At 58.7% G+C, this 14328-nt stretch overlaps 2 protein-coding genes across 2 annotated transcripts in view; one reads left to right on the top strand and one right to left on the bottom strand.

The window, feature by feature from the left end:
* The window catches only part of MEIOSIN (meiosis initiator), a 37433-nt gene extending 27602 nt beyond the window's left edge, over nucleotides 1-9831 (top strand). The window contains exons 7-14 of the mRNA XM_015124291.3: nucleotides 272-380; nucleotides 1494-1594; nucleotides 3504-3659; nucleotides 4043-4116; nucleotides 6928-7128; nucleotides 7200-7444; nucleotides 8733-8822; nucleotides 9365-9831. Coding sequence (XP_014979777.3) covers nucleotides 272-380; nucleotides 1494-1594; nucleotides 3504-3659; nucleotides 4043-4116; nucleotides 6928-7128; nucleotides 7200-7444; nucleotides 8733-8822; nucleotides 9365-9512 — 1124 coding nt within the window. The 3' untranslated portion in view covers nucleotides 9513-9831. The remainder of the gene's footprint in view (nucleotides 1-271; nucleotides 381-1493; nucleotides 1595-3503; nucleotides 3660-4042; nucleotides 4117-6927; nucleotides 7129-7199; nucleotides 7445-8732; nucleotides 8823-9364) is intronic.
* Nucleotides 9832-10181: 350 nt separating this feature from the next.
* Nucleotides 10182-14309, bottom strand: SIX5 (SIX homeobox 5). The gene is given in 3 exon segments (NM_001265752.1): nucleotides 10182-11485; nucleotides 11730-12535; nucleotides 13426-14309. Coding segments are annotated over 3 exon segments (2223 nt in total). The 5' UTR covers nucleotides 14232-14309; the 3' UTR covers nucleotides 10182-10874.
* Between the last annotated feature and the right edge of the window lie 19 nt (nucleotides 14310-14328).

Raw genomic sequence — 14328 nt, forward strand, 5'->3', positions numbered from 1 at the left:
GCCTCCCAAAGTGCAGGGGTTACAGGCGTGAGCCACTGTGCCCGGCCCCCATTACAGCTTCTGATAGGGATGTGGGATTCAAAAAACCCAGGGGTGATTTGGGGCACCCCTCAGCCTCACACCGATGCGATGCCCTGCATCCTGAGGTTTGGACTAGGATTGGGGAGTGAGAGGGTGTGTGGCAGAAGCTGGCACCCCTTTGTCCCCTGCGTCTGGGCTTCCTGGAATTTGGCTCAGTCCCCAGGCATGCTCACCCTGATCTGCCCCTTAGGCTGCTGGTGCCAGGGCAGTGTCCAGGATGACGTGCCTTTCCCTGCGCTCCTGGCCCAGGAAGATGTGGCGAGGATCCATTTTCTCAACAAGACCCAGCCCTATCCCAGGTAAGAGAGTCCCCAGGGCACTGACTGCGGCGCTGAGGCGTTTGGTCTGGCGTGGGTGACGGGTAGTGGGAAGAGAGGCCGAGGTGTGTCCTCTGCGGGTGCCCCTTGAGCACCAGTGGGGGCCCAGCTTTGTGCCTGCCACTGTGAGCTCGCAGGAAAGCCTGACTTCCCATTTCCTGGACATGGTCACAGCTTCCTCACCAGTCTCTCTGCCTCCTCTGTCTCCCCTCCATCTCATCCTCATGGACCACATGGCTTTTCCAACACAGAGACCTTGACCATGGAGGTTGAGGCTTAAAGCCTTTCCTCAGTGCCTGCAGCATAGAGTCCAGTATCTTTTTTTTTTTTTTTTTTTTAAGACAGGGTCTCACTCTGTCGCTCAGGCTGGAGACCAGTAGCGCAATCATAGGTCACTGCAGCCTCAACCTTCAGGGCTCAAGACATCCTCCTGCCTCAGCTTCCTGAGTAGCTGGGACCACAGGCACACACCACCACACCCAGCTAATTTTTTTTATGTTTATTTTTTGTAGAAATAAGGTCCCCTTATGTTGCCTAGGCTGGTCTTGAACTCCTGGGCTCAAGCAATCCTCCCACCTCAGCCTCCCAAAGTGCTGGGATTACAGGTATGGGCCACTGCGCCCAGCCCCGATATTTTACCTGGCCTGTGAGACTTTTAGTGGCCCCCAACTCACCTCGTCAGCCCTCTCTCCTGCCCTTCACCCATGACTCACACTTCACACCGCCACACATTCACCATTCCCCAGGAGCCCTGCGCCAGCCCCTCTGAGCTTCTCACATTCCAGTACTTCTTCCTGGATAGCCTGCTTCCCTGTGCCCCTGGAAAACCACCCATCCCTCAGGCTGAGCCCACTGCCCTCCACTGGCTCATCCTCCAATGCCCTCGGTCACAGCACTGCCCTGTCGTCTGCAGCGCCTGCTTACGGGCTGGGCTCTCCTCATGAGACTGTAAGCTCTCTGAGGATGGGAGTCTCAACTGACTGAGCTTTATGCCCCCAGCACTCCCCCAGGGGCCAGTGCAGAGCGCCAAAGGGCCCTATAGCAGTTTCCAGCCCGGGGCCTGTGTGTCTGACTCTGAAACTCCATCTCTTGCAGGCAGAAGCTGGTGTTCTATGATTCCAGCGAGGATGTGGACAAAGGGTCCCTAGATGCTGACCCTTGGCTTCCTGCCTGGACCCCAGAGAACAGCCCCCAAGGTGACTGCAACTCTGTCTTTCCTCCTTGTAGGCTGGTGTGGGCCTTCCCATACTTCCAGTCTGAGGATTTCTATGGAAGAGGGTAGGCAGGAAAGGGAATAGAGATCCCCTAAGCACAGGGAAGGCAAACATGCAGTGTACCTGCCATCTGTCCACCACCGCTGCCATGGCAGACATTGCTAATCAATCACCACTCTTTCCTTGAGCCCAGACACTGCCTCAGAATCGTTCTGGGTCTTTTTGGTTTGTTTGTTTTATTTTTTGAGATAGGGTTTCACTCTGTCATCCAGGCTGGAGTGCAGTGGCGCAATCTCAGCTCACTTCAACCTCTGTCTCCTGCCTCAGCCTCCCAAGTAGCAGGGATTACAGGTGCCCACCACCATGCCTGGCTAATTTCTGTATTTTTAGTAGAGATGGGGTTTCACCATGTTGGCCAGGCTGGTCTCATACTCCTGACCCAAGGTGATCCACCCGCCTCAGCCTCCCAAAGTGCTGGGATTACAGGTGTGAGCCACCCCTCCGACCTCTTTTTGTGTTTTTGTTTTGTTTTTTCTTTTGAGACAAGTTCTCACCCTGAGGCTGGAGTGCAGTGGCACAATCACAGCTCACTGAGGCCTCCAGTTCCTGGACTCGACAGATTGTCCTGCCTCAGCTTCTCAGAGAGCTGGGATTACAGCCACATGCCACTGCTCTCGACCTCAGAATCCATTTTTTTTTTTTTTTTTGAGACAGAGTTTTGCTCTTGTCACCCAGGCTGGAATGCAATGGCGTTATCTCGGCTCACCACAACCTCTACCTCCCAGGTTCAAGTGATTCTGTGTCAGCCTTTGAGTAGCTGGCATTACAGGTGTGCACCACCACACCCAGCAAATTTTTATATTTTTAGTAGAGATAGGATTTCACTATGTTGTCCAGGCTGATCTTGAACTCCTGACCTCAAGTGATCCACGTGCCTCAGCCTCCCAAAGCGCTGGGATTACAGGCATGAGCCACCACACCTGACCTCAGAATCTTTCTTATTGTAGAGCTGCAGGTAGTTATAATCAGCCTATGGGATTTTGTACATTATGATATTGATTTTTCTTTTTTTTTGGCCATCCCTGACATAATGCCAAACGTCACTTCGCTTCATTTCTTCTTCTTCTTCTTTTTTTTTTTTAATGTTGAGAAAGGGTCTCACTCTGTCACCCAGGCTGGAGTGCAGTGGCACGATCTCGGCTCACTGCAACCTCTGCTCCCAGGTTAAGGCAATTCTCCCGCCTCAGCCTCCTGAGTAACTGGGACTACAGGCACATGCCACTACCCCCAGCTAAGTTTTGTATTTTTTAGTAGAGACAGGGTTTCACCATGTTAGCCAGGCTGGTCTTCGATTTCTGACCTCAAGTGATCCACCTGCCTTGGCCTCCCAAAGTGCTGGGATTACAGGCGTGAGCCATCGTGCCCAGCTGCCTCTTCATTTCTCCAATCAAGAATTCAAAATGGGCCGGGCGCGGTGGCTCAAGCCTGTAATCCCAGCACTTTGGGAGGCCGAGACGGGCGGATCACGAGGTCAGGAGATCGAGATCATCCTGGCTAACACGGTGAAACCCCGTCTCTACTAAAAAATACAAAAAACTAGCTGGGCGTAGGTGGCAGGCGCCTGTGGTCCCAGCTACTCAGGAGGCTGAGGCTGGAGAATGGCGTAAACCCGGGAGGCAGAGCTTGCAGTGAGCTGAGATCCGGCCACTGCACTCCAGCCTGGGTGACAGAGCAAGACTCCGTCTCAAAAAAAAAAAAAAAAAAGAATTCAAAATGAGAAACTGAGATTCGCTTTCCGAAGCATCAGGCACTATCTCCTCAACGCCAGCTGCTGTGCTAGGGGAGAGGGTGATCTCTGGCCACACCCCTGAGTCTGCTGTTTCCTTTCCAGGGAGCCCACTGTCCCTGGGGCCTCCCCAGATTGATGTCTGGAGTGGAACAGGCCACCCAAGTGAGATCCTCGGGCTCAGCCCTAGCCTTTTCAGCTCCCCAGGGAAACTGCTGCCAGACGAGATCTTGGAGGATGGCACAGAGTACCTGACCCAAGGTGAGGCCCGGGCCTGGCCCTGATGCTTAGTTCATTCGGGAAACATACGGCCGCCAGGCCTGCATGGGGCCGTCCTGGGTGCCCAGGGTAAATCCTGCCCTGGCCCTGCCTCAAGGAGCCCACAGCCTAGTGGGGGAGCAGCCACAGGCTGGTGTGGTGCGTGTGTGGCTTTAGAAGCCCATAGCAGGACTTGGGCTCACTTTGTGTGTTGGAAGTGACCCAGGGGAGTGGGCTGTGAGTGGGATTTGGAAACAGGGTGGGAGATCCTGAAGGAAAACGCCAGAGACAGGGACTCCAGCTAGCAGGGACAGCGTGGCCGAAGCTTGGCGGTGTGGGAGAAGCATTTCTGCTCTGGCAGCCCCTCTGGTCTCCCTCCCTGGCAGCTTTCTTTGAAGAAGTGTGCTTAGATCTGGAGTCTTCACCTTCAGCCTACACGCAGGAGGCCCCACTGGAGAAGGTAGACATCCTCTGCCCCTCTGTCTACAGATACATCCATCTGTCTTTCCACACACGTCACTCACGGCTTCATTCACTCATCCGCTCCCTCACCCTTTTTTCAGCCGCCATCTACCCATCTCTCCTTCCACTCATGCTTCTCCTCATCCTTAAAAACCCCCCACCCTTTGTGCACCTGCCAGTGGCCACCAGATGCTGGCTCTGTGCTGGGCACGTGGAATGAATTGGATAAAAAGGATAAAAGCTGCCAGGTATGCATAGAAAAAAAAAAACAACTATTTAATTTTACTTATTTATTTATTTATTTATTTTGAGACTGAGATTCCCTGTTGTTGCCCAGGCTGGGGTGCAGTGGCGTGATCTCGGCTCACTGCAACCTCCACTTCCCGGGTTCAAACGGTTCTGCCTCAGCTTCCTGAGTAGCTGGGATTACAGGCACTTGCCACCACACCCAGCTAATTTTTGTATTTTTAGTAGAGATGGGGTTTCACCATGTTGGCCAGGCTGGTCTCCAACTCCTGACTTCAAGTGATCTGCCCACCTCGGCCTCCCAGAGTGCTGGGATTACAGGTGTGAGCTACCGCACCCAGCTTCCCACATCATTTTACAACTACTATACGAAGCAGGGTCTCCTGTGGCCCCATTTTACAGATGAGGAAACTGAAATCAAAAGACTAGGCTGGGCATAGTGGCTCACACCTGTAATCCCAGCACTTTGAGAGGCTGAGGCGGGTGGATCACCTGAGGTCAGGAGTTCGAGACCAGCCTGGTCAACATGGGGAAACCCCATCTCTACTAAAAATACAAAACTTGGCCAGGCGCGGTGGCTCAAGCCTGTAATCCCAGCACTTTGGGAGGCCAAGATGGGCAGATCACGAGGTCAGGAGATCGAGACCATAACACGGGGAAACCCCGTCTGTACTAAAAAAATACAAAAAACTAGCCGGGCGAGGCAGCGGGTGCCTGTAGTCCCAGTTACTCGGGAGGCTGAGGCAGGAGAATGGCATGAACCCAGGAGGCGGAGCTTGCAGTGAGCCGAGATCCAGCCACTGCACTCCAGCCTGGGCGACAGAGTGAGACTCAGTCTCCAAAAAAAACAAAAACAAAAACAAAAATTGTCCGGGTACGGTGGCTCACGCCTATAATCCCAGCATTTTGGGAGGCCGAGGAGGGCATATCACCTGAGGTCAGGAGTTGGAGATAAGTCTGGCCATCATGGTGAAATACCATCTCTACTAAAAATACAAAATTAGCCGGGTGTGGTGGTACATGCCTGTAATCCCAGCTACTCAGGAGGCTGAGGCAGGGGAATCGCTTGAACCTGGGAGGCGGAGGTTGCAGTGAGCCGAGATGGCACCATTGCACTGCAGCCTGGGTAACAAGAGCGAAACCTAGTCTAAAAAAAAAAGAAAAAAAAAAAAAATAGCAGGGCGTGGCTGGGCGTGGTGGCTCATGCCTGTAATTCCAGCACTTTGGGAGGCTGAGGTGGGCAGATCACCTGAGGTCAGGAGTTTGAGACTAGCCTGACCAATATGATGAAACCCTATCTCTACTAAAAATACAAAAATTAGCTGGGCATGGTGGCATGCACTTGGAACCCCAGCCACACAGGAGGCCAAGACAGGAGAATTGCTTGAACGTGGGAGGCAGAGGTTGCAGTGAACTGAGATCACACCATTGCACTCCAGCCTGAGGGACAAGAGCAAGACTCCATCTCAAAAAAAAAAAAAAAAAAAAAAAAAGAAAGAGAGAGAGAAAAAGAAAGAGAGAGAGAAAGAGAGAAACAGGCCGGGCGCGGTGGCTCACGCCTGTAATCCCAGCACTTTGGGAGGCCGAGGCGGGCGGATCACAAGGTCAGGAGATCGAGACCACGGTGAAACCCCGTCTCTACTAAAAATACAAAAAATTAGCCGGGCGCAGTTGTGGGCGCCTGTAGTCCCAGCTACTCGGGAGGCTGAGGCAGGAAAATGGCGTGAACCCGGGAGGCGGAGCTTGCAGTGAGCCGAGATCGCGCCACTGCACTCCAGCCTGGGCGACAGAGCGAGACTCCGTCTCAAAAAAAAAAAAAGAAAGAGAGAAAGACAGGGTCTTGCTTTGTTGCCCAGGCTGGCTGGAGTGCAGTGTCACCATCATAGATCAGTGCCTTGAACTCCTGGGCTCAAATGACCCTCCCGCTGCAGGTTCCCAGGTAGCTGCGAATACAGGCATGCACCACCATGCCCAGCTGTTTTTTTTTTTTTTTTTAACTTATTTTAAAATTTAACTTAATTTAATTTCTTTTTTTTTTTTGAGACAGAGTCTCACTGTGTTGCCCAGGCTGGAGGGCAGTAGTGCGATCTCAGCTCACGGCAGCCTCCGCCTCCTGGATTTAAGCGATTCTCGTGCCTCAGCCTCCAGAGTAGCTGGGACTACAGGCGTCCACTACCACACCTGGCGAATTTTTTAGTATTTTTAGACAGAGTTTCGCCCTGTTAGCCAGGCTGGTTTTGCATTCCTGACCTCAGGTGATTCGCCCGCCTCAGCCTCCGAAAGTGTGGGGATTACAGGCATGAGCCTCTGTGCCTGGCCTTTTTTTTTCTTATTTTTTGTAGAACGAGGTCTTTCTATGTTGCCCAGGCTGGTCTGTAACTCCTGGCCCTGCCGTCCTCCTGCCTCAGCCTCCCAGAGTGTTGGGGTTACAGGCATGAGCCACCACACCCTGCCAATCTGAGCTGCTGCTAATGCTCATGTTACGTCCTAGAAAAGCAGTATTGGGGGGATGAAGGGGCACCACTTGTCTCCCCTCCCATCTTTCTCCCTCGTCATGCCCCAGGACACAGCCTCCAAGGCCCCCAAAGACCCTCCTGAGTCCCACAGCCTGCACCGGTCCTCAGTCTCGCTGGACCACTGCTACCTCTCACTGAGCGGGAACAGCAAGGTGCCATCCAACTCTAGCTCCAGCTCCAGCTCTAGCTCCAGCTCTAGCTCCAGCTCGGAGGACAGCGACTCAGAGCCCCTGTGGAAGCAGCGAGAGGTGAGAGACACGGCCACACGCCAGGGCCAGCTGGGCCTCCTTCCTCTCTCACCACCCTCTCCCTCCCCCAGGATATGCAGGCCAACCCTGCGGGCATGCCGGGCTCCAGCGAAGAGGACGAAGACACCACATGGACCCCCACCCGGCCGACCTCACCCCTGCCAGCAGCCGAGAAAAAGGCCAGGAAGGGCCAAGCAGCCAGAGCCCCCGTGAAGCCCAAGGAGAAGAAGAAAGGCCCCTGCCCACCCCAGATGAAGAAGAAGTGTGTCAATGGCTTCATCATGTTCTGCAGGATGAACCGGAAGCAGTACATCCGGTGGGTAGGGGGTCCGTCTTTGGCCCTGGGGAAGGCCCTGGCTTCGTTCTCTGCCCGTAGCCTGGCCATGCCGCTCCTCACAGCTGTCTGACACTTTCTCCCCATCCCAGACCCCACAAACTCTTCCTGGACCACAGTTCTTCCCCAGAATTGAACCCGGCCCCATTGTATTGGACAGGGTCCATCCATTGTCAGCGCTGAAATCCAATTCAGACTTTAGCCTTCAGAAAAAAGGACTTTTTTTGGGGGGTGGGGAGGGGATGGAATCTCACTCTGTCGCCCAGGCTGTAGTGCAGTGGCACAATCACGGCTCACTGCAATGTCTGCCTCCCGGGCTCAAATCACTGCAACCTCTGCCTCCTAGATTCTCCTGCCTCAGCCTCCTGAGTAGCTGGGATTACAGGCGTGCCACCACTCCTGGCTAATGTTTGTATTTTTAGTAGAGACAGGGTTTCACCATGTTGGCCAGGCTGGTCTCGAACGCCTCACCTGCGTTCCTGGTAGCGAGACTTTGTTCAAAAACAAATAGGCCAGGCGCAGTGGCTCATGCCTATAATCCCAGCACTCTCGGAGGCTGAGGTGGGCGGATCATCTGAGGCCAGGAGTTCAAAACCTGCAAGTGATCTACCTGCCTTGGCCTCTCAAATTGCTGGGATTACACGTGTGAGCCTCAGGCCCAGCAAGAAAAGGAAATGAATTGACTTATATAACCTAGAAAACAAGGGCAGGTATAGATTGCCTTGAGATGTAGTTGGTTTCAGGGCTCACACAGGCTGTCTGGAATCTTTGTCCTTTTCGCTCAGTTCCGCTGTCTTCTGTGCTGGCTTCATTTTCTGGCAGGCGGGGTCACCCCAGGAGGCGCAGGCTCGGGTCCCGTCCCCCACCCAAGCGACCCCGGGGGGAGCAGAGGTCTCTGAGGTTTTAAGCAAAGTCCTTGGGACTGACTTTGGTAGATCTCGTGCCAATCCGGAACCAGTCACTGTCAGGCCTGGAGCCAGGGGATGGGGAGGCCCCCCAAGCCACAGAGGAGAAGCCACAGAAGAGAAGATCTTCCTTTACAGGAAGATCCAGATGTGGGGGCTAGGAGCGGTGGCCACAGGTCCCCTGCACGCTCCTGGGATGCCGGATGCCCCCTTGTGAACAGCCACTGAGTCCAGCTCCGTCTGCATCCTCAGCTCCCGAGGGTGGTCTTGGAGGCCTTGTAGACCCACGAGTCTAGGAAGGGTCTGAGTTCTCAGTCAGGGTGTCCTGCAGGCCTCTCCTTACCTCCTCCTTCTTCCTGTCCCAGATCCTGTCCTGGAACCGCTTCTACAGCTGCCACCAAGGAGCTGGCCCAGCTGTGGCGGGTGATGACCCAGCAGGAGCGGAGGCCATACTGGTGAGAGGCCCCGGCCCCGAGCTGTGGGTGGGGGCTAGAAGGGCCTCCCTGCCCTGGAACCTGCTCTGTCTCTGGAGCCTTGGGTGTCATGGCATGGGAGACTGGGCCGAGGAATTTGCGTGTTGCCCCTTCTTATGAAACCCTTGGGAGTGACACAGGTGTAGGGGTGCATACCACAATTAAGCTGGGGAACAGCTGAGCCCGGACAAGGACCCCCAGCCTCAATTCCTTTGCGTCTCTGCCACATGAGTTTCTTGGGGTGTGGTCTGATTTTTCTGTCACTTGGCCACCTCGACTCCCCCAAACCCTGTCCCCTCCACTTTCAAGGAGCTGCCACCTGCCCTGGCTCCTGACTTTGAACACATCCCAGAGCCCTTGGCTGAGTCCCATTTTACAGACAAGGACTTGGTGGCCCCAAGGCTCGCCCAGTAGAGGCTAAAACGGTGGCCCAGGCCACTGTGGGGGCCACAGGATTGGGGGTGGGACAGGGATGCCCGGGAGGCGAGTGAGGAAGCTGGGCCGTCCTGCCGCCGTCTCCCCAGCACCAAGGCTCGCAGGTTCAGCCGCCAGCACAACCGCATCGTGAAGCAGGATGGCTCCAGCAGCGAGGCTGAGGACTGGGAGACGCCCAAGCCCTTCTACCAGCTGCTGGCCGAGAAGGCCTTGCCGCTGCCCCCGCACATCCAGTGAGAAAGGGCGGCCCCTCACCTCGCTCCCCTCACCCCTCATGGCAACCACAGCTCTTGCTGGAAGCCAGGACCCATCAATGAACTTGTCCCTCCTGGGCCTCCAGCCCCTGAGAATGCAGGTACCATGGGACTGCGGAGGGGGGCACTGATTGGCCCCAACTGCTGAGCACGTTTGCCTGGAGCACCAGTCGCCCGCAGCTGCCTCGATTCTCCCCCAGGCTTAGGAAGGAAACCCAAAATGAAATGCGGGGTGTTGGAAGGTGAAGTTTACCCACCCCTCTCCCCTTCCCGTCCCCACCCGAGCCACACAGTTGCAACCCTGTTCATGCTCACCTCACCCTACTCCTCCCTCTCCTGTTCTATTTTTAGACTATTTATTGTTTTAAATAAAATAAAGCAAGTGGAACCTTTGTTACCAGCAAGAGAGACAAGGGCAGGCCCTCCCGCATCCCCTTGCTGCCCCACTGGGGTGCTCCTTCCACCCTCATCTGGAGGCCTGTGGCTTGCAAGAGGCCTCATTGCCACCCCCTCCCCAGCCACCCCGTGCATCTGAACGCAAACCCCTCTTCCCCCTCGGGAGGCAGCAGTGGGAAGGCCGGGTGTGTTCCGAGCTCCTCTGGACCGCCCCTGGAAGGCACCCCACACCCCTGGTGGTGGTGTAGTCCGGTAATTTTATTTTAATTGAAAATGGAGGCATAACATATCCTAGAAAAATAAAGATTTAGGATACAAAGGAGACACAGTGGCAGGGCTGCCCCCAGGAATGAGGGAATCTTTGGTCTGGGCCGGATATGAGGACAAGGGCTTGAGTCCAGGAGAGCTGGTGGGGGAAGACCCCCGCCTCCCCACAGCTGCCCCCTCCCGCCCCCGGCAGGAAATGCCACGCTGGGGAGGGTCTCCAGTCTTGGGGGCACGGGGCTGCCTGTCCTCCGCTTTTGGATTCCAGACAGTTGTGACAACACCAGCTATCAGCAGAGCTATTAATAGTGTTTCAGGGAGTGACTGGGAGAGGGCTCTGGGGGCTGGAAGTCCGGCCCTGGGGCAGGGTGTTCCACTCACAGCTAGTACCAAGTGGAGGCGGCAGGGCCCCTGAGTCAGGACCCTGGGTCCCCCATGTATATGGTAGGACACAGCATGGGGAGGGCTGTAACAGAGAAGCTTCCCATCCACAGGGGGAGGGAGACCTGGACAGGAGGCAGCCAGGGACGCGACCCCGAGCACCACCAGGGCTTGGAGAGGCCACCCGGGCAGAAGGATGTGCTGGCTGCGGTCTTCAGCAACCGTGTTTCCGGGGCCCCTCCTCCCACTCCTGTCCTTGCATCTTCAGCACCATTGTTGGGAAAGGCCACAGGGCCGTACTGGGTCACAGTTCCAAGGGCTCCTCCACAGGCACCGACTGGAGCTGGGTCAGAACCTTGGCCTCAGCCTCTAACCCCTCGTCAACTTCACCCCCTGCAGTGGCCCCCAGGAGCAGCCCCTCGGGGTCGGGGTCCGGCAGCCTCAGCACGGTGTGGGGGGCCTGTGTCCCCAGCCCCTTTTCTGCTTCCAGCAGCCCCTCTGTTCCTGTGCTTAGTTCCAGCCCTGCTGGCCAGACAGGCACAGCTGCGGGTGACAGCATCAGCCCCTCCGGTGGGGGCGCTGGGAAGTTGGGAAGGAGGCCAGGGGAGTCAGGGGAGAAGGGCAGGCTGGTGCCGGAGGTGGTGGCAGCGGCGGGGGGTGGCTGCTGAGCAGAGAGGGTGCCTAGGGCGTGAGCCTCTGGGAGAGCAGGGCTGGGGGCCACCGGGAGGCCTCCCTCGGGCACGGAGATGGCTGTCTCTGGCTTCAGGGGCAGGGCCAGGCCAGGAGCTGGCGGCAGGACCTGGGAGACGAGCATGCTGGTGGGAAAGGTGGCGGTGAGGATGATCTTGCCCTGCTGCACGGCCACACCCGTCACGATGGGGCTGCCAGACACAGGGTTGGCCAGGAGGAAGTTTCCTGTGGGGAGAAAGGGACCGAGCGCAGGTGAGAGCCAGGAGAGCCCGCCAAGCCACGCAGAGGTAGAGACTGTGCGGCTAGAGGGCGGGCAGAAGGAGCCTTCCAGTGGGCCTTGTCCTCGGGGCACTGAGACTTGCCAGGGATGAGATGCCCCCCAGGAGCCCACTGACAGCTCCTCCCTCTGAGATGACTGCACCCCCTCCCCTGGCTCTCACCCAGGCCTGAGAGAGGGAGATGGGGGTACCTGGGGCAGTGGCCGAAGGCAGCTGCAGGGCAGTCACGCCCACCCCGGAGTTGATGAGGTGCACGTTGGCAGGGCCTGCTGCAGCTGCCACCTTCACAGGGCTGCCTGGCCCGGCTGCCAACAGCTGCAGGGGCCCCACAGCCTGGGGCAGGGTCACCACCTGCGAGGTGGGCACTACCTGGGGTAGGTTCAATAGCGGGGAGGTGGGGCTCAGGCCCGCGGGGTACCCTGGGGGTGGGGAGAGTGGTACCACTTGTGGGGCAGCCACAGCAGGCACTGGCCCCGGGGGAAGAGGAAAGGTGGCAGCCGGCGGGGGGCCAGGTACCACTTGGGCCAGGGGTCCCTGGACCTCCTCTCCAGGGGCTAGTCCTGGAACAGCCACTTGGGCCCCTTTGGTCTCAGGGGCCTCCGGCTGAGCCTCCTCCAGCCGTACCTCCCCTGTCTGAGGGTCCAGGACCAGGGAGGTCTTGGCCTCGCTGGCCCCCTGAGGGCTGGGCTGCGGTGGAGGGGCACCCCCGCCCCCAGTGAGCAGCAGCGGGCCCAGGCTAGAGGCCTCGCCCAGGGCAAGGCCGTTGATGATGACGGGGCCCCCGTTGAGAAGCACTGCTGGGGAGCTGCTAGCCGCCAGGAAGCTCCCGTTCACCAGGATGGAGGAGGAGGCCGGGCACGGCGCCGGCGGGCTGGTCCCTGCCAGGAATATGGAGCCCTGGGCAGCGGCCTCGGCGGACACTGGGGCCACCCCTCTCTCCAGGTTCTCAGGACTTCGGCTGGACTCGTCCTCAGTGGTGGGATTCCCATCAGACTCGCTGGCAGGAGAAATGGCTGTCAGCTGGGGTCCCTTAGCCTGTGGGGCCTCCCACAGAGCCAGCCGGCTGCTCCCCCACCTTTCCCGGCCCTAGTTTCGGTGGGTCATTCCAGGCGTTATGAAGCCTCTCTGAGACCACCCCAAACCCCAGGGCCTTTTGCAAGTCCTGCATGGACACCACTGCAGAGAAGCGCTGGGAAGGGAAGAGGCCCTTGCTCTCCCCCTGCCTCAGCCTCGGGTCCCCAGAGGCTGAGCTCCCAGGTTGCCCTAAAAGTTCCTTGGTTGGGTATAAAGGGCGAGTGCCCTGGAGAGAGGGAGCAGCAGCCGCCAGCACAGTTCCCGGTGCCCTCCCCGCGGGGCGTCAGAGAAGGGAGAGGCCGGCGCTCAGGGTGGGAGGGGAAGGGCTTGGGTTACAGGGAAACCGGAGCTGGGGAAGGTTCACGTTTCACAACAAAGGCAGACGATGGACCACGCCGTCGGGACTCGGAAGGGGTGTGGGGGCGGGTGGGTAAGAGTAACGGTCAGCGAAGAAAGAGGGCTGGGAAGCAGGCCCTACGCGGGCTGAGGGTGGCCACAGGCCCCTATCCCCTTTCCGCAGCCCCTCTAGTGGCCCCGCAGTGTGGTTCCCCAACACCGATGGGACTGGGGCAGGAGCTCGGAGTGGAGCCGCTGGAAGAGAAGACGCGCGGGGCAGTGATGCCGGGGAGAGGGCCCGGGCGGGTGTCTGTCCCGTCCACGCTTAGTCCCCGCGCCCCGCGGGCGCCCGGGGTTGTGAGCGGGAGGTGTCCAAGGACCTCGGCACGCCGGCCCCAGTAATAGGCACGGGGAAGGAGGGCTGGTGGACGGGATGTCCCCAGGAGAGCGGGACTTGCGCCGCCCGAGGCCCCTCACCTCTTGCAGGGTGCGCCGCCTCCGGCCCCGGTCCGGTCGCGCTGTCGCCGGTTCTTGAACCAGTTGCTGACCTGCGTGAGCGAGAGGCCGGTGAGCGTGGCCAGGCGGCGCTTCTCGTCCGGCGTGGGGTAGCGGTTGCCGCGGTAGCAGGCCTTGAGCGCGGCGCGGGAGCGCTCCTTGAAGCAGTAGACTGTCTCCTCGCCGTCCCAGATGGTCTTGGGCAGCGGGAACTTCTTGCGCAGTCGATACTTGTCCACTGCGCCCAGCGCGCGGCCGCGGGCCCGCTCGGCCTCATGGTAGCGCGCGCGCAGGTAGAGGTCCTGCAGGAAGGCGTGGTGGGCGGCGGGGAAGGGGCGGCTCTCGAGTAGCCGGTAGAGCTCGGCGTACTCGCCCCGCTGGAAGGCCACCAGGGCCCGCGCGCGCAGCACCGGGTCGCTGCCACGTAGGCGCTCGGCCGGGGGCAGTGCGCCCAAGAAGCGGCTCAAGCGGCCGGCGTGGCCCGCCTGGAGCAGCGCCTCGCAGACGCACGCCACCTGCTCGGGCGAGAAGCGGAGGCCCGTGGGCGGTTCGGCAGCGGCCTCGGGGGGCGACCCGGGGACGCCCGGGGATCCCGGGCCCTCCGCTCCCGCAGCCGCTTCGCCCGCCCCGGCCCCGGCCGCCGCCGCCGCCTCACCCTCGGCCGCCTGCAAAGTCTGCAAGAGCTGGCGCGCTTCCTCCTCCTCCTCTTCGGTCGCCGCCGCCGCCGCCGCCACCGCCTCCCCCCCGGCCGCCGGCCCCGCGCTCGGCTCCGCAGGCAAGGTAGCCATGTTTTGCAACTTTGGGAAGTTCCTCCCTCCTTCTCTTCCTCCCTTGGGCTTTCCCCAGCCCCCTCCCCCGCCTGTTCCCCCTTTTCGCCCCCACTCC

The sequence above is a fragment of the Macaca mulatta genome, chromosome 19, assembly GCF_049350105.2.
Source record: "Macaca mulatta isolate MMU2019108-1 chromosome 19, T2T-MMU8v2.0, whole genome shotgun sequence".
Taxonomy (NCBI): Eukaryota; Metazoa; Chordata; class Mammalia; order Primates; family Cercopithecidae; genus Macaca; species Macaca mulatta.